The sequence below is a fragment of the Hibiscus syriacus genome, unplaced genomic scaffold, assembly GCF_006381635.1.
Source record: "Hibiscus syriacus cultivar Baekdansim isolate YM2019G1 unplaced genomic scaffold, ASM638163v2 tig00112348_pilon, whole genome shotgun sequence".
Lineage (NCBI taxonomy): Eukaryota > Viridiplantae > Streptophyta > Magnoliopsida > Malvales > Malvaceae > Hibiscus > Hibiscus syriacus.
The window spans coordinates 106,719-126,572 of record NW_024063309.1 but is presented as its reverse complement, the minus strand read 5'-3'; the positions used below and the strand labels follow the sequence as shown (position 1 = coordinate 126,572).

General features: G+C 34.9%; 1 protein-coding gene and 1 pseudogene across 3 annotated transcripts; both read right to left on the bottom strand.

Moving 5' to 3' along the window:
* Positions 1-315: 315 nt before the first annotated feature.
* LOC120178389 lies at positions 316-2,901 on the bottom strand (annotated as a pseudogene).
* A 2,745-nt stretch (positions 2,902-5,646) lies between these two features.
* Positions 5,647-12,700, bottom strand: LOC120178379 (probable serine/threonine-protein kinase WNK3). 3 transcript variants are annotated; one of them, XM_039184233.1, is made up of 8 exons: positions 12,535-12,700; positions 12,297-12,334; positions 9,834-10,061; positions 9,520-9,743; positions 9,265-9,422; positions 6,921-7,104; positions 6,733-6,843; positions 5,647-6,604 (listed from the first exon to the last, which is right to left on the bottom strand). In XM_039184233.1, the coding sequence occupies exons 1-8, from the start codon at positions 12,619-12,621 to the stop codon at positions 5,784-5,786; spliced, it is 1,851 nt and encodes a 616-aa protein (XP_039040164.1). In that variant the 5' UTR covers positions 12,622-12,700; the 3' UTR covers positions 5,647-5,783. The 3 variants fall into 3 exon arrangements, 2 of the variants coding, with proteins under 2 accessions (XP_039040164.1, XP_039040165.1); XM_039184234.1 differs by having other exon boundaries at positions 12,297-12,329; XR_005521508.1 differs by having other exon boundaries at positions 6,462-6,604; positions 6,958-7,104; positions 12,535-12,698.
* Positions 12,701-19,854: the final 7,154 nt, after the last annotated feature.

Here is a 19,854-nt window from a genome sequence, read left to right as displayed (position 1 = left end):
TGCTAATCTGTCAAAGTAATAGGAAAATTATATAATGTTATTAAGAGAAGAACAATGTGTACAAAGATCAGATTGATAAATTTCGAACAACGTTATTGAATTATTTTGAATAAATTCACATTATTATTTCATCTAATATTTAATCGTTAATCATAATATTTTTTTTAAATAATCCCAGTGAGAAATTAAAACATTTAAAAGAATTTCTAATGTATTTTGAAATATCATTTTTTTCTATACATCTGGTCTCTGACGTGCAAATCCTGGCTGCAAAATGTGGTTAGGCATCGATTAGTTTAATCTGAAAAATAAAAGAAAGGATGAAAAAGGTCACCATACCTGAAGAAGCTTTGAAGGAGCTCCAAAAGGCTGTGAAGTGGTACGACTTCTCGTTTTTCTTCCACTTGATGCAGCAATTGAAGGACTGTCGGCCGTAGTTATATCCCAAAAACTCCGTTTCCTCGTCTTTGATGTGATCGGCGTTCCGGAACCGATGATTCGGGCTTTTCCATTCTCCTAATGGTTTTGCATTCTTCCTCGAAAGCTCCCGGATCATATCTTCTTTTTGCTTTAATTCTTAAGCATGGTCTTTCTTCATTCTTGCCATTTCCGATTCCAAAGCTTTAACTCGCAGTTTAAGCTCGTTGACAGCTTCTTCTGCATCCCTTTTACTGGATTCTGGTGTGGCGCAATTCCGACTTAAAATGGTCGTTTTGAGCTTCGTTTTCATTGTTGGTTGGGATGTTGATGGAGGCGTTGTTAGAGACGAGAGTGAAGTAAGCGTTGGTGGTGAAACGTCGGCCTTGGCCGCCATTGATTGCGCTTGAAAGCTTAGCAACTTTTGCTGTTGGCGAACCAGTTGAATTCGTAGTTTACAAGCTTGGGTTGATCGGCTGCACTTGTTTCAGGTGATGCAAGTACTTCCTCATTGGCCTCACATGCCTGCAAGTAAAATAAGATGTTCTATGTTATTCAGATTCGGGTGAGAATATTCGATACAATGTGTATCAAACACGGATACTTCGAGAAAAATAGTTGGCTTCAAATACGAGTCACGAACCTTGGTTCAGATTTCCTAGGCCCGGTCAGCCCAATGAATGGTGTTTTGTGTTTCACCAAATGAAACATTACTGGGACTGATATTAGTGCTCATCAGTGTTACAAGCCCCACCTAATGAGTCCTTCAAGAATTGAGTGAGTTTCAAGTTCCGGTACGGTATGTGTTTCGAGTGATCGAAGCGTTCTTCGATCAGTCGCGAGAGCTCGTTCCGAACCAGCAAGATCGATGAATGAGAACTTTCCGACTTTATTAATGACGTTCATTGAAGCGTCTTTCACTCTGTATTCAACCACAACCTAGAAGAACAGAGATAGTAGTCAGTAACGGATCTGTAACAGCAGGATTGGATTTGACTCGGACATAGGTATACCTGGAGAATTGCATGGGATCGAGAAGATGTTTCGTTAGCACGGGTCGGTTCGGTGATTCGGTTTTGGTTTCCTCTTCGAAGCAATGCCATCACCTGCCACAACCAAAACCAGCTATTGAACCCGTTTCATTCAATCAACTGTTGCAAGATACTAATAAAATTAGGGTTCAATATGAAAATTTACTTCATCTGTTGAATAAGCCCTGTATTGTGTAAAACCTGCAGCTGCAATTCCCTGCATTGCATAAAATCAAAGGCATACATGTTTAGAACTTAAATGTAATCATCGGGTGTAAATGTCGGATATCGGCATGTATTCGGATGGCGTTTGAAGGGTTATATCAAAATAAAGAGTCGAACCAACATAGAATATCGAATACGGGTCTGTTTGATCATATCAGACATCTGGCACTCATGTATGAATATGTATATCAAACACAGATATGAAGGCCTACGTTACTCGAACTCGAGTGGACGTGTTGGTTACTGATATGTCTGGCAAAGCTTCTTTATCTAATCTTCTCTCGAATACATATCAAACACGGATACTTAAGGAAAAATAAAGAGTCGGAATAACCTGTTTATCTTCTCTCAAAACAAGGGGTCTTCCAGGAGATAGTAAATCCCGGACGGTTTCGTTGTAGACTTCGAGATAAGAAAGATGAACAACATGGTTTCCATCAAAGCTTATTTGTCTAATCTTCGTAAAATGATCCTTTATTGCCAAGACCACGACGCTCGGGTTATCGACGGTGCCTAACATCGTATACGTTTTGCCGGCTCCTGTGGCACCGTAGCAGAACACTGACCCATTTCTTCCCTGCAACACTTCTTCCACAAGCTCTGCAGTCTGCAAATCCAACTTGCTTCAGACGAAATCCGTCTCGGATACATACTAATATAGCATTCATACCCGAATTCGAAAAACATTAACAAATACCAGTGACTAACATGGATAGGGAATATGACCCTTTAAGTAAACTGAATGTACCGATACCAAATACGTATTCGTATTTAAAACCTGCACGTAAAACCGAATAACATAAGCTAAACAAGTGATAACAAAAACTAAAATCCAACTTGAACCTCAACATTGTGGTATAAACTTCATATTGACAATTGGAATCTAGGAATGAAGCATCAAAAGTGAATTTTCCTAGCTTCCAAGCACACAGTTATGGGCTAAAACTGCCTATGCTACTTCAACTCCTCGAACATGAATGTCGGATACGAGTATCTGCAATTCGAATCAAAATGGAATCATACATGAAATCAAAACTTACGTGGTGGTATACACTTCATATTGGGTATTGGAATCAGGGAGTGAAGCATCAAAGGTGAAATGCCTGCCTTTAAGCCTCTTCAATCTAAGATAATCACTCTCATCACCACACTCAGTCAAGTAAACATCTTTTTTGTTCACAATCTTCACACAACACCTTGATCCAGCTTCTTTCTCCTTCTTCGACATCGGCCTAAGCCTTACAAACACGCGGCTCTCTTTTTCTCATTCATCTCCATTGATAGCTTCCTTGCAACTGCAGTGTCTGTACCCTTTGTTGCAAAAGATGAAACCCCAAGAATCATATGGTCAGCAGTACCAATGAAATGATTCTCCTTTGAATCATCAAAAGCTGTCGAATTCGATATCGGAGCCAATGTTGTTGTCGGAATTGTGTTTTCTTCATAATGACGTTGTTGCTGCTGTTTCTAAGAACTGCAGAAGCTTTCTTTTGTTGTTCATATAAAATAGTTAATTCTCTGAGTTTTTCCTTCAATTTCTCATTGGAACATTATTGTTTTGTTCTCCTCCTCCTCCTTGTTCTTCGTTTGATCTTCTCTTTGTGCTGATCTGAGATTGAGACCTTGTAGAAACTGGCATTTTATGATTTTCTCACTATCCAAACACGTCTGGAGATATAATTTTCTTAAAAACCCAATTGAGAAAAAGAGCTGAAAATGCAAGAAATGTTGACGGAAACTATTTTCCTGGAAAATTCAAAGCTTGGGAAAACATCTAGTTGATATAGTTTTTCTCACCGCGCAAACATTCCCCACGGTACAATTTTTTTAAACAGACAATTGATTAAAAAAGCAGCTCAAAATGCAATAAAAAAGTGTAGTTGATACGAATTTCCTCACTATCCAAACATGCTCCGAGAAGCGAATTTTTTTTTAACACCCAATAGATAAAACAGCTAAAATGCACGATAAAAAGTGAAAGAAACTATTTCCTTGGAAAATTCAAAGCTTGGGAAGACACCCAGTTGATACAAATTTTCTGATTATCCAAACACGCCCAAATATGCAATTTTTTCAACACTCCTATTGATAAAGAAAAAACAGCTGAAGAAGCAATAAAAAAAAGTGAAACGAACTATTTTCCTCAGAAAATCATAACTCGGGTAAGTATCCAACTTATACAAATGTTCTCACTACCCAAGATGGCAGTTGATGAAAAAAAAACAGTTGGAAAAGCAAGAGAAAAAGTGGAAGGAATTTTTTTTTAGAAAATCATAACTAGGGAGAGTATCCAGCTGATATAAATTTTCTCAATATCCAAACACACCCTCAAGATGAAATTTTTTAACACCCCAATCGATAAAAACAGCTGAAAATGCAAGAAAAAAAAGAAGAAGCGAAAGAAACAATTTTCCTGGAAAACTGAGCTAAAAATGAATGAGATGAGAAAATACTATAGATCGGATTAATCTAAACCGTTGGTATTGATGGTGATGACATAACGGTTGGTAGTGAATCTTTTATATCAGGTATCTACAGAAATGACGAGGCTATCGCCACTCAAAATTTTGATTTCTTCACAAAGGAAAGAGTGGAAGAAGCAAAAAAAAAAAAAAAAAGAGGGAGGGTCCTTTAGTTAAGATATATTTTATGATCTGATAACTCATTTATTTGTGTATTTGTTATGTGTTAATTGTATTTAAAAATATTTAATAATTATTTTCATAAAAATTAGGGTAAAGTAGTACAAATGGTCTGACTATAGTCTATTACTCTATTAAGTCCATCGACTATTAAAAATTACAAAATGATCATTCGACTATTTATTATATTTTAAATTCATCTTTTTCTGTTAAAAAATTGGTGCTTGTCTAAGCTGGGTGTTAATATGATGGTTGAGATATAATAGTCGTTTGTGATTCTAATATCATATTTTATCATATCACAATCAACATGTTATAGTTTAGCTCATAATACCGTCAATTTTGTAACGAAAAAGGATGAGTTTGGAACATAATGAATAGTCAGGTGACCATTTTATAATTTTTAATAGTCGAGAGACTCAACAAAGCAACATTTTATAGTCGGAGAATTATTTTATAACTTTTAATAGTAAAAAAATTTAATAAAGCAGTATCATACAATTAGGTGATCATATGTATATGTTACCCTAAAAATTATATAATTATCATAAAATTTTAGACTTACTTTATAATTTAGCTATGCATATACAACTGCTTAAACACAAATCTTTTAAGAAGAGTAGTATTCCCTTCGACAACTAAGACCATAATTCAATTACCGTAATTCAATTATGATTAGTTGGTACTCATAAATCTAAACAACTAAAATGATAATATATAATACATATTCAAAAGTTAGACAATAAAATTTTAAGAATAAACTCATATAATTTTTTTTTTTGAAAAATGTTAAGTATCTAATTACATCCAAAAATAAAAAAGATCTAATTGCACCCTAAAAAAGTTAGGTACCTAATTGTACAATTAAAATAAATTAGGTACTTGATTGCACTAAAAAATACCACATTGTAGATAAATATTAAAACTAACTACCAAAAAATATATTAAACCTTTCTAAATTTATCATTATTAAATTAAAAAAATTAAAATTATAAAAACATAAAATTAAAATATAATTTTCGATTTGTCATGTACAAGTAAAAGTGAGAAAAAATCAACTTATTTTTTTAAATTATTAAAAAAAATCACAAAAAAAATCTACACATGCAATCACATTATTTTTCATATATAGGTATAGTTATCAAAGCAAAAGAGCCTTTAAAAACAAGCAAAGTTCATGACTTGATTACCACGCAATTTGTGAGAACCAAAACTTCCTTTGAATCTTTTCTTTAAGCGCACGTTTTCATGAATCAGCCATTATCGAATGCGATATAATTCCAGAGCATCATGTTCCCTATCTCGCCTTGTATATCCAGAGCATCATGTTCCTTGTCTCGCCTCGTCAGCCATTATCCGATGCTCTTCGTATTTATCGGCTACCAACATAGTGTGTCCAACTTTACCAACAAAAACAAAAGATTCTAAGATGAACATAGCTGGATTATAGCATATGTCGGATGCACGATTATTCGTTCGTTGCATTTTGGATATCGTAGTCGGAAATGTTCATGTTACATGTACCCAAAACCTCGTCACGGATTTCTGGAGGAAGTTCTATCAGAAAGTGTAATATTTTTAATCTGTGCTTCTTCTTTAGCTCATCTAACTCTAGCTGCTGCTTTAGCAACAAGGATTTGAGCCTTTTGGATATCGACTTCGCTCTAATATCAGTGTCCTTTGGTAGTTTACAGTTCTCCCTTGGGGAATTCATTCCATGAAGGTTTTCGTTGAACACACTCGATTGCATGTCGGTAGGGCCTCTTTCATCTTTGGCCAGGCCATCGTCATCTGTGTCGTGTTCATAAGCGACCTTATTCGGCACTCGAACAAGTGAAATACCTCTATTTATATTACCTCCACTTTCATAGCTATCGTTGAACTGTTCATATTGTTCACCCAAGTTATCCGCAGATCGTACGAAAGGTATCTGAGGAGCCGTGTATGAAAACCCGAACCTGGATGGAGATATTCCACCGGCTGCTTTGGGAGAGTCAGACCAGTATCTTCGACCTGATGGCAATCTCTCGAGTGAAAGACGACCTGGAGATGCGGTTGGATCGTAAGCCATTGGAGATCCATCAACCTTACTTTCAGAAATATCAGAAGGCGAAAATTCTTCACGGGGAACCCAATCGGGGATATGAGAACTGATTTTCAATTCAATCATTTCAGCAATTGTCGGAACATCTTGATCTGTTAAGTCCAACTCCTCAACCATTTCACTAGCAACAGCAAATGCTGTATCAGCTTCAATGTCAAATGGGAAGTGGATGTTGCGAATATGGCCTATGATCATATCAGAGATTTTTAGTTATCGATAAGAGAAAAAACGATTTCAATGACTAATGAACGAAATATTTTCCATGATGAAAGGAAAAGAAGTTGAAGAAAAAGTAAACAAAGAAGGGAGAGACCTGTTGAATCTGCTATCCTTAGTTTCAAAAATATCGTGTTAAGATCTCTCGTCTGGCCTTGCACTTTAACATCTAGGCTCGCCTCGAATTGAAGATCCTTTGTATTTCCATCTGCATTTATCGTGTGAAGATGTGAGGGTCAAAATACTCGAAAGCTTTCAAGCAGAAGAAAAACTCCTCAATTCTACCTGAAATGTGGGGATTAACTCGCAAAGAACGACCTACACTGTCATTTTCCTCAACCGGTTGGAGAAACGGATCCCGTAAAAGCTCTTTAGCAGACAACCGTTCGGAGGCTTTAGCAATACATTTTTCGATAAACAACTTGACTCCAGGATCAGTCACTTTTGCCAATGATGCTGGCTTTATTCCCTGCCCAAACGAAAGAACCATTAGAATTAAGAAGCACTGTGTCTCATTTTGCATAAACGAGACATATCGAGAAACCTCCATATCACCTAAAATTTCAAGTGCTAACATCAATTCTACATAGCAAACACGTTATCAGCTCGATAAATGTTAACTCTTTTTTTGGGGGGGAGGGGGGGGAACACAGGGTCTAGGTGTTAGTTCCTTTTCTTATAAGCATGAGGCTGAACTTCTTTTCGGAACATAACAAACCAGTATTCCAAAAAAAAATGACATTTTCTGGAACCTGTTATCGCGGGTTTCAAATCGCGGTCGCGTTTTCGGTCATTTCGAGTTTACCGTGATTGTGGCCGTCGCGGGCGCTATTGGGCGTTATTGTGGTCATTTCGGGTGTTGGAGATTCTGTAATGAGCATTCCAGCCCTTGGAAATTAGTTACTCTAGCTATTTACAATCTTGATAAGGAGGCTATCCTTCCGCCATTCGCGTACCCACGAGGAGCTTCATGGGTGTGGAGAGGAATTCTTTCTACTTTCATTGGGAAGGGTTCGCCGAAGAGTCCTCACGAGTTTTTTCAACTCCAAGTAGGAGATGGGGTTGTGATTAAATTTTGGCAAGATAAGTGGATCGGTAATATCCCATTGAAAGAATTGTTCCCGAGAATTTTTGCTTTGGCTTTGAATAAAGAGGGTCCAATTTCAGATGAGAAATGAGGCGGGGTGGTCATGGAACATTCCTCTAAGAAGAGCTGTATTTGATTGGGAAAGGTGTCAATGGGAAGCTTTGATGCGACTTCTTGCTAGTTTTGTGGGTTCGGCTTCTCGCATGGATAGGGTCAAGTGGTTGGGTGCGAGCGATGGAATTTATTATGTTAAATCTGCTTCTAGTCTTGAATGTGTTAGTGGGCAGGCTGGTTTTAATTGGAAAAAGCATGTTTGGTAGTCTAGCCCCATTCAAGGTAGAAGCTTTTGTTTGGAGGATGCTTCGACGTAGAGTTCCAGTGAGAGTGGAGCTTGGAAAAAGAGGAGTCTCGGTGTCGGATTCTAGATGTCCGATATGTTTGGCATTTCCAGAATCTGTTGATCACTTGTTTTTCTCTTGTGCGGCAGTATGGAGAGTATGGAGAAGTTTTGTCTTTATGGGATATCGCTACTGCCCTCCCAATTGATCCTGTTTATTTTATGCAGGTTCGGTGTGAATCCCCCCTATCAAAATGTCGTATGATATTATTTGGGGATTATTGCCATTGGCGCTGATTTGGTCTACTTGGCTCTTAAGGAATGAAGTGGTTTTCAAGGGTAAGAAGTTTGATGAGCTGCAATTGGCGTTTATAACAAAATACCGTATTGCTTGCTGGTTGAAGGCTAAATATCCTTCAATTTTGTTCGGTGCGGAAAGTTTGGCAGCCGATTTAAAATTTGCAAAGGACTCTACCCTCATAAATAGGTCTTCGTTAAATTCTTTGGTGTGGATTCCACCGCCGATTGGATTTCTGAAGTTTAATGTAGATGGTTCTATGAGGGCTGATGGGAGCGGAGGAGAAATTGGTGGGATTCTTAGAGACTCAAGTGGTTCTGTTTTATCTTCTTTTTCGGTTCCAATTGGGGGTGGTTCTCCGGTACAGGCTAAGATCTTGGCAATTGAGTTTGCGATTAATTTCTTTATGGATTCAGTGCGGTTTAATTCTATTGGTCTTGTTATTGAATGTGATTGTGAAGTTGTAGTGAATTGGTTGCAGAACCCTTCCTCTATTCCTTCGGAATGGGAGGAGATGCTTCGGCCGATGGTTGTCTATTTCTAAGGAAAATTTTGTTGTCAAACATATTCCAAGGGTTCGTAATTCGGCAGCAGATCAGCTGGCAAAATTGGCTTCAGGATACCCACCGGGCTAAAATGTTTTCTGGTTTATTTTGTACGATGTTCTGGTTTTTATGGTTTTAGTGCTTTGCTGGTTTTGTTTTCTTTATGCCTCTAGGGTGTATTTAGGTTGGTTGTGTCGCCTATAGAACTTGCAGGTGGTGGTTGTTTTGTTCCAATACTTAGGTGCCCTCTTTTTCCTCTATTATAGGATTAGGGAAGTTTTTTAACGAGATTTCGAGTCGTGTAATATATCTATTGATGAATAATAAAATATTATTTTTCAAAAAATAAATGAATGACTTACCGATGTCACCTTCTTGAATATTTGAGCTGCATTGGCACATTCAAGGTATGGATACTCAAATGTCACTAACTCCAGCAAACACATGCCGAAAGCGTAAATATCTACGAGCTCATTGTACTCCTCTTCGTAGAGTTCAGGTGCCATAAACTCTGGTGTACCTATATCGAATCAACAATTGCTTTACTGTTTTGTATTTAAATCCATGATAGTTCCAAACATTGTAGAATCGGAAGTCATCAAGGACATGATCTGTACCAATAACACTATGTGCTGCACGAGCCTGGCGAAGGATAACAGCCAATCCAAGATCCCCGATCTTCACCTCGCCTTGGTTGCCATTGACGAAGATGTTATCACATTTCAGGTCCCGGTGAATCACTGGGGGGTCGTGGCCATGAAGATAAAGAAGGCCCTCCAAGATCTGCCTAGACCATTTCTTCAAAGCCCTCAAATCAACATGCTTATGCTTCTTCCGATACCTACAAGATCAATCGTAAAACTTTTGACAATGCCATAACAAAAACACATCATAAACACACGGTCACACACATGTAGACATCAAAACTTACTGCCGCAGGGTACCCGAAGTGAAAATCTCAGTGATGAAGTTGATATTTTCATTTTTGGTATCGACCCACGAATTATAAAACTTGATTATATTCTTGTGCTTCAATGTTTTGAGCAAATGAACTTCAGAATATAATCGCTCCAAATCTTCCGAATTTCGCAGAAGATCGGTGACCTTAACTTGATTCCATGCCACCTCTATACCTTCCAGTTCATCAAATGCTCTGTATCTAGATTCCCAAAATTTTATCAAGGATTCAACAAAAGCCATAGGCTTAAATGCATATTTTCCCCCTTCGACTATACCTTTTTTTACGGAATTTCCCCTTAAAGTATTTTTTCGGGATGTTTTATCTCCTCAACTATAAATTGTTACCCCGTTTGCTCCAAATAGTTAACACTATTAAAAATAAAATTCCCGGACCAATAGAACACGTTAAGGATGGCAAACAGACGGGTCGGGTGCGAATACCCCCTCCTCTGTTCTCATACCCACCTAATATTTTCAAATCCACCACCTATGATATGTAATTTTTTTCAAATCTACATCCGCCACGCGGGTATATTCTTAAATTCATTCACACACCCACTACCTAACTGGAGACGTACCCGACTAGACCCGCCTGACAGCAACCTTAAGTTATACATAAACGACAAATATAAAATAAATACGTCAATTAAGGAGCATAATAAAATAAACAAAGAATTATCTGAGTTAATAATTAACATAGATCTTAAAGTACATAAAACACCATAATAAAAATTATAAGTTCTCCCTAATATTTGGTTAAATTATAAGTTATATCTTATACAATATTAAGATTTATAAATTAGTCTATAAAATTATACCTAAATTCATAATGGTCCAAAATTTAATAGGTATGTAATGGGCGGGCGGATGTGGGATGGGCGGATACAGGGCAAGTAAAGTCTTAAACCTATCAGCCGCCCACTACTCGTGGCGGGTACAACTTTCTAAATCCACACACACCTACTACCTTCTAAAGTTATACTCACCCTGCTCCAATTGGAGCGGGTACTAGGGGCGGATGTACATGGCTCCCTAGGAGAGCCATTGCACACCCATTATTTTGAGAAAACTGTTAAATTTAGTTTAATTTGTTAATAGAAATAGAAAAAAATAAGAAAATTTGCATACCCAAATTTTTTTAGAATAGGATATTAAACTTTTGGACCTATTTTTTAATTTCTAGATCCGTCACTGATGGGTACGGTGCGAAATCTACGAAATTATACCCGTTTGCTATTCCTAACGTTAGATCACCCTTAATTTTTTATTTTTTATCTAAATAAATAAAAATATATTAAATAAAATAAAACTTATAGTATACCAAAAATACCCTCTCCCCTCCCCTCGCCACCTCCGCCGTAACATCACCATTTCTAACCCTCTGCCCCGCCTTTCATTCTGCAAGCTCCAATCAGCACCGGCAACCATAAGCATTTCCGTTACAGTTTCATCACCAAGTTTAACAGCCTTCTCTTCCTCGGCCAACGAGACTTCCAAATTGAAAACCCAAAGATTAGCTTCTAAATTGAAAACACGATTTCAATCATTCAACATAAGAACACTCCCTAAAGTTTTTTAAATCAAGCAAATTAAAGAACAATTCACACCCAATTGGCAGTAGTACACAGTTATTATAACTACCATAAAAATAGAGATCCAAAAAAATTTCACCTGGTTCTTTCCTTCGTCTTTCTTTTCTTTTCTAGGCAACCAAACAATGTTCCCAGGAAAAGAAAGAAAAATAAATTCAAGCACTTAACCCCATCAAAGAAAACGAATTTGAATCTAACGGGAAAAATTATCCAAATTTTCAGTTGATCATATTCCAAGAATATATGATTCAATCAATACGGACGAAACCGAATCAAAGCTCCAAGAAAAATCAACTAAAGCACAAAACATTCAGAAGCGAAAACCAATCCAAATCAGTAAACCAAGACAAAGACCAAATGAAATGTAAACAAAAGAGAGTTGATGAGAGATCAAATGTGCTGGAGAGATGAAGAAAAATAGAGAAAACAAAAATGGAGGTGTTGGGGTTAGAGATGATGTAACGGTGGAAGTGAGGTAGGGGGAGAGGGTAATTTTGGTATATGTATATGTATATGTATATGTATATGTATATGTATATGTATATGTATATGTATATGTATATGTATATGTATATGTATATGTATATGTATATGTATATGTATATGTATATGTATATGTATATGTATATGTATATGTATATGTATATGTATATGTATATGTATATGTATATGTATATGTATATGTATATGTATATGTATATATATGTATATCTAGATTCCCACAATTTGTTCAAGGATTCAACTAAAGCCATACTCATAAATTAAGCCTCTAATTCTGAATACATTTATATACGAACTAAAGTAAGCATATGTATATGTATACGTGAAAGAAAAAAGGATACACTTTTTTGAAAGCTCCTCTTCCTAAAACCTCCTTGTACTGCAAAATAACCACTCAAGACAGAAACAAAGGCAACCCATTAATGGCTACATCAATTACGATTAACCCAAATGCCAATCAACATCAGATATAGAATTAAACAACCTCTGCTCCAAATTAGTAAGTTTTGTTAGAATCAAAACGACAAAAAACAGACATTTTATATATAAAAAATGGAGTGAAATAGTGAAAGAACTTACCCGACCATATCGGCCCGTAGGATCAATTTCGACGAACTCGGCATCGGGATCGTCTTGTTCCTGATCTGAGATTGTATCCTGCATCATTCCTCGGCTTTCTCAAACACGAGAACAATATCAAAAGAAGATCAAACGTCAGGCGAAAAATTCGAAAAATTCTGCTATTTAAATGATTGTAAAATCCAGGCTATTGGGGAATTAAGGGCGGGAAAGAACCAAGTCTAAAATTCAAGGAAAAGAGAGATTTCTGAAAAGAAATGGAGATCGGAGAAGGTGTTTGTTTCGTCAAAGAGAAGCTCGGGGCAATAGGAAACCGACTGCTACCGACTCACCCTTGCGAAAATAATTGAATTTTTCCATTTTCTTTCCAAATTTTATTATAAAATTCAAAATAAAAATTTGCAGATTGTTCATATTTCATAGAATTTTTTGCCAGAGAAAGGATGATGGCGAAAATAATGAAAAAAAAAGTCAAAATTGGAGAGCACATGCCGATTGTGATCCCACGAATTTAATGTCAACTCCCACTTAGATTTCGCCATCTCATTATGCCTCCCACCAGGTTGTTGTACATTACTATGTTATTTTTAGGGTAAATTACGTATTTATTACTTAAACTTATTTTTTCAAAATAATATCTAAAGTTCAGTTTTTATTTCATTTTAGTACCCATATTCAAAATTTAACGTTGAGTTTTGATTTTTTTTTTGAAAGTTTAGGTATTAAAATGGACTAAAACTGATAGTTTAGGTACTAAACGTATTAAGTTTTTAATGGTAAGGTACTCAAATGAAACAAAAACTAAATGTTAGGTATGGTTTTTTTAAAAAATTGAAAGTTTATGTACTAAAACGGACCAAAATTGATAGTTTAGGTACTAAACGCATTAAGTTTTTAACGGCAGGGTACATCAGGTATGGTTTTGAAAAAAATTAAAAGTTTAGTACTAAAATGTACCAAAACTGATAGTTTAGGTACTAAATGCACAACTTACCCTATTTTTAAAGGCATAGTTTAAAAATAGTCCCCCAACATTTATTAAAATGGTCATTTTATCTTTCTTTCTTTTTTTGAAGCATTTTGTCCCTTAATGTTTCATTTTAGGAAAAAAAAACTCTTTAACATTTGACATAATAGTCACTTTAGAAAATTAAAAAAATAGTCATTTTGGTCCTTATTCGTTTTTTTCTAGAGCTTTTAATCCTTAACGTTTCATTTTAGTGTGAAAAGGTTCCTATTTTAGAGTACTAAACATGTGTTAACTAATAGTTTCAACCCATAAAATACTTTTTTTAATCTAAAATAAAGTATTGAGGCCAAAATACTCAAAAAATATGATCAAAATGACTATTTTGACGAGGGCTAATTTTAGTAGTATGAGTTTTAAAACAAGATAAACCTATAAATTTCATCATTCAACATTCATTGTATTCTCTTTTTTAATAGATTTTAATAAAATTCAGTTTGATCACTCAACTTTGATATTATCCTTTTACTACATTATCATTAATTATTCGATGTATAGAGGATCTATCTATTCTTTTAGATTTGTCAAACCTTATTCAAAATGATTAGAGAAGATATCAAAGAATAACAGTGTCCACAATGAGAAAAGATAGAAATGGAACTCTAAAAGTTTTAGTTGTTATGAATAGGATGAAATGGAGAAAAAAATGAAGAAAAAAAATTAAGAAAAAAAATAAGGTGACTTATGTGTCAGTAGATAATATCCCATTCGGTAAAAAATAGGTCATGTCACCTTATTGTTTCTAATTTAATGTCCAAATAATAAAAATTTATTTGGTCAGTTGGCCAAGTTATTTATCTTTGTTCCCTCATATTTTTTAAGTCATGTGTTTTAGACTCAGTAAGAGTATTTCTCTTTCCCCTCTCTCTAGCTTGTTAGAATTAGATGTATAATTTATCAAATATATATATATATTTAAAATTTAATCCTCTAATAAATTATTGTATTAATTTTTTTAATAATTTGGAATAAGTACAAGGTAATAATTAATCAAAGATAATTTTTAACAATTTGACATTGAACGCTCACACCTCTAACATTCTTGGTGCTCGAATCCAAGGACTCAAATATTTGTTTATTTTTTACCTCCTGTTAACCAGAAATTTAAGAGATGGTGATGGAAAGGCTATCGTGGAGAAAAATACTTCGGTGGTGAGTTGCTAAATCATTATCATTTGCTCACAGTTTTCAGTTATTACAATCTATTATCTTTAGTATTAATATTTTTTATAATCGTAATATCTGATTTATTAATCGATTAATATGGATTGAGTATTGTATAAGTGATTTTGATCCTCCCAATCTAATTTATTTAATTCATAAATGCATTGGCGGATCTTCGTGGGGGTCAAGAGGAGCCTTTATCCTACCAATTATTTTTTGAAATATCAATTACTATTGAAAAATATATTTTTGGAAAATATATAAATAAAATTTTATCGGGTGCCCTTCAATTAAAAAAATTATATTTATAGAAAATAAAAAATATTTTAATTTTACTATACTAAATTTCTTATTCCGCCCTAGCACAAACGCTAGGATTCGAAATTAATTATTTTTTATGTATAGTTTTTCTCCTTCCAGCAAAGGTTATTAAGAAATGTAGTTTAGATTGACCTTTTTTTACCTCATTTGTATCATTTACCATTGAGTAATGAAAAAAATGGGTAAAGTATATAGATAAAGGAGAGGATAAGGAAGGAAGGAAGGAAGAAAGAAAAGAAAAGGACGGGAGGAAAAGCAAGAAAACTTGAAGAAAAATCAGGTAATATTTGTTTTTAATTTTTAGATTGTATATTATTATATATATAATTTTAATTTTACACATTTAATTTTAGTAGATTTGGAGAGAAAAATTAACAAGGAAAGAAGATTTATTGTAGCTTTGGTAGAATTCTTTGGTTCAAACAAGTAAGTTGCTTTAGTTTTGTTTAAAATTTAGTGATAGTATGCGTTATATTTGTTTAGAATTTAGTTGTTTCCAAGTATTATTTTTTAAATTATTTATTAGTTGAAATATTTGTTTTGATTTCTGTATTTTGATTGAAAGAACATATATTTTTGAACATGCATAGAAAATTAGCGATAAGTTTTTGACGTCTGTCCATTACAATGGACAAATTGTGAAAACTGATGTCAGAGTTGTATTTGAATCTGAAAGCCCTATGAACATGATGTTTAAAAGGATATCACGCTTCAACAATTAAAGGAGATGATAAAAATGAACATTGGAGCTGAGATTGGTGGTTTGCGATATAAGTGGATGACATGTTACAACCCATTCAAATATTCTGCAATATCTCTTCGAGATGATAGTGATGTTGTAAGCATGATTGCAGTACATGAATCAACAAATACTCAAATTATTGAGTTATATGTTGAGGAGCGTGAGATATATGATGTTCCCGACTCATCCATAAACGTATTTGGAAATTCATCTAAGATGGGTTTCGGCAATAGGACAACGAGTGTGTTTCATCCATATGGATTCCTTTCGATATACACACATGTTGATCTGAATGTTGATGATGAAAACCGTCGAGGTCGATGAGGGGAAACACTTGTTGATTCTAGCTATGATGATGAAGAGGATCTTGAATTGATTGGTGATGACCCTATTTTTTGTGGTGGTGAATTAATTTCTAACGATGATGCAATTACATTCTATCAACCTCCCACTCACATGAACTTAATAGATTATGATGCGATGAAGGCACCTGAATTTTCAAATATAACTTCAGGTAACTCTCATGACTTATCTATTGGGATTCAATTTAATGAAAAAGAGGAAGTTGCATTGGCAATTAAAGAGTATTACATCAAAAACCATGTGGACTCTGTTTTTGTAGAATCCAGTCCGAGAACTTTGTTTTCAAAATGTGTTAAATATAGAGAATAGTGTAATTGGAAGATTCGAGTTTCTAAACTTTAGAGGAAAAATGTTTGGGTGATCACAAAGTACAATGGTGATCATACATGTTTACGAAGTTCTATCCAACAAGACCACTGACAAATGGACTTGAATGTGATTTGTGAACACGTAAAGATGTTGGTTGCAGCAAATCCAAGGGTTCTCGTTTCAATGATACAAGCATTTATTAAGAACCATCTTGGATATCAAATAAAATACGTGAAAGGTTGGCATGCAAAGGAGAACACAAAGAAGTTAATGTTTAGTGATTAAGATAATTCCTACAATGAGCTACCAAATTTATTACAAGCAATGCAATATTTCATCCCGGGACTATAGTAAAGTATCACAACTTGGATGCATACAATCCAAAAGGTCGACTTATAGAAGGGAAGAAAATATTCCATCGATTATTTTGGGCATTCAGGCCATGCATCGAAGGATTTCCATTTCGTAAATGGATGGTCCAAGTTAATGAGATGTGGTTATATGGAAGATACATACATGTATTGTTGATAGTAATTGCACAAGATGGTGATCGAAATATCTTCCTTATTGCATCCACAATTATTAATAAGGAGTCAGCGGACTCTTGGAACTTTTTTTTGAGTAATTTACGTGAGTATGTTGTTCGAGAAGATGTCGAATGCCTGATATACGATAGAGGAAAAGGCATTTTAGCTACAACTAAATGACCAGGAAGTCGTTGGACACCTCCCCACGTATTGTATATGCCATATTGGTAAGAATAGTTGGGAAATGTGAAAAACTACCACATTCGTCATGAAGTTTTAAGCATGGGTAAGTTTCATTCTATCAATATCAATTATATATGCATATATATTTATACATTTTCGTGTTTCTTGATGCTAATATCATATATGATCAAACAATATATGAACTATTGCGACCAAAATTTGAGAGGAAGTTAGAGAATTTGAAGGTTTACGAAAACCATGTATGGACATAGGCAAACAACATCGGAAGGGAAAGATAGGCTCAATCATTCGATGAATGTCGAAGATACAGACAACTGACAACCAACCTTGTTAAAGACATAAATAGAGTACTAAAAGGGACACATCATCTCCCAATTGCAAGATTAGTGAGAGAGACATACTACAAGTTAGTTAAGGTTTGGAGCGATAGAGGGAGGGAAATCTAGTCCATGATAAATAGAGGACAATGTTGTTCACTTGATCTTATGAGAAAAATGCAATACAACATGGAAAATGCAACCTCGATGACTATTCACCAGTTTGACTGACTGGATCAGACTTTTGATGATGTTTAATCCATATGCAATAACGAAGAAGGACACCAAAAAATATTTCAAGTTGATTTTTGGGTTTAGTGGTGTGACTGTGGTCGGTTCCAGGCATAGTGATATCCATGTGCCTATACAATTGCTGCATGCATGTCTGTAGGGGTTGATCCGTACACCTTTGTGGATGAATGTTTTAATTTGTAGACGATATTAAAAATATACAGATGTGAGTTTCTATTGATCCCAAATTCACAATATTGGCCACTAGCAGAGCATGAACAATGGCTATCGAATCAACAAATTCGTAGACAACTAAAGGGAATATCTCAATCAACTCGAATCCATACTTATAGAGAGGCAAGACAACCAAAGGAATGTAATCTCTTTATGGGTGAAGGACATTCAAAGAAAAAATGTCTTAATCGACTGAGTTACATGTCTCAATGATTTAATATTGGAATGTTTTAATCTTAATTTGCATATTAATGTTTTAATATTTCATCTATTTGTACTTAAATGTTTTAATATTTGGAATATTTTATATTTGTATTTGAATGAATGTTTTACTATTCACTTAAAAAACATGACATAAATATCATTTATTTATGCATAGAAAAAATGAAAAATACAAGAAATCATTTTCCTTAATTTTTGTCCATGTCGGTGTGTCGCAGAATAATAATGCCTTGGTGGATATCGATCTCATTGTGGCCTTTGTAATTGAATGTGATCTTCCTCATCGTCGGTCACTTCGTCAGTCACAGTAGAGATAAGAGCTGATGTTCTAAAATAACAGTCACAACTATGTTCTCCCGTGGGACTATAAGTTGGCATCGGACCTAGTGTTGTAAAAAAACAGCCACCATTGTGTTCTCCCATGGGACTATAACTTGGCATAAGAGACATTGTTGTCAAAAAACAGTCACCACTTTGTTCTTCCGTGGAACTGTACATTGGCATAGTAAACATATAAGCTATCATATCTTGAAAACTCATGTTGTCGCCAATATTCTGGTCTCCAGTAGGACTGAAAAATTTAGCTATGTATGCTTCTGAATCATAAAAAATTGATTTTGTGATGAGCTACCACCAATTACTGACTCTTTTTCCCGTGTCACCATCGGTACTGCTGGAATCTCTCACCACGCAAACGAAAAAGGGCTTTAACATTATACATGGATGTTTTGTACATCATCGGGTAGGACTTGCGATGAGTCTACCTTATTTATGTTGGCATGATATCTATGTTATTCATCATAAATTTGACATATTCTAAATGTCAAAGGTTGAATATAAAATACATTGATCACTGATTGTTACATTATCATGAACATAAATAATATTTATCATGAATGATATTTTGGGTATGAACTGCCCAATGTTAAATTATGATAATATAATTTGCCATGGATGGATCAAATAAAATAGATTATATGCCCAAGTAAATCATTGAAGTACATGGTGTAATTGGCATGCCATAGAGTCTAGCAGTTGTATAATCGGATTAGCACTATAGTGTGTAAGGACACTTAGTGCATATAGTACTATGGTGTGTAAGAACACTTAGTACAGCACCATAGTGTGTAAAGACACTTAGTACAGCACTGTAGTGTGTAAGGATGCTCAGTGTAGCACTATGGTGTGTAAGGTCACTTAGTGTATATTGTAAGCACTTTGGTGCATCTTTGACTCGAATACCATGGCCTTCAAAGGTGTATGTTTGGGCTATGGTTTATTGGTTAATAAATGATAAACATGTGAATAAGCTTATGAGCTTATGGCATACATGACAAGTATATTGGTAAGAAATTTATATGTGATTCATATCATGTTCATATTAGTAGCATGATTGGAAATGCAGGTAAAGTGATCATAATGCATTGAATATTGTTACTCATTGAATATTTCTATGATTGTCTCACTAAGTGTATACTTAGCATGTGATGATTTTCAGCGTAGGTAAAAGAAAGCGAGAGAAGTAAGGAGCTAAGCTTGGCATTAATCATCAAGGGATGATTACAGGTAACAGTGATGACATCATATAGTGTTCTAAAGTTTCTATCTGGCATGTATACGAATAAGGAACGCTTGTAGACTATTAATATAATCAGTATC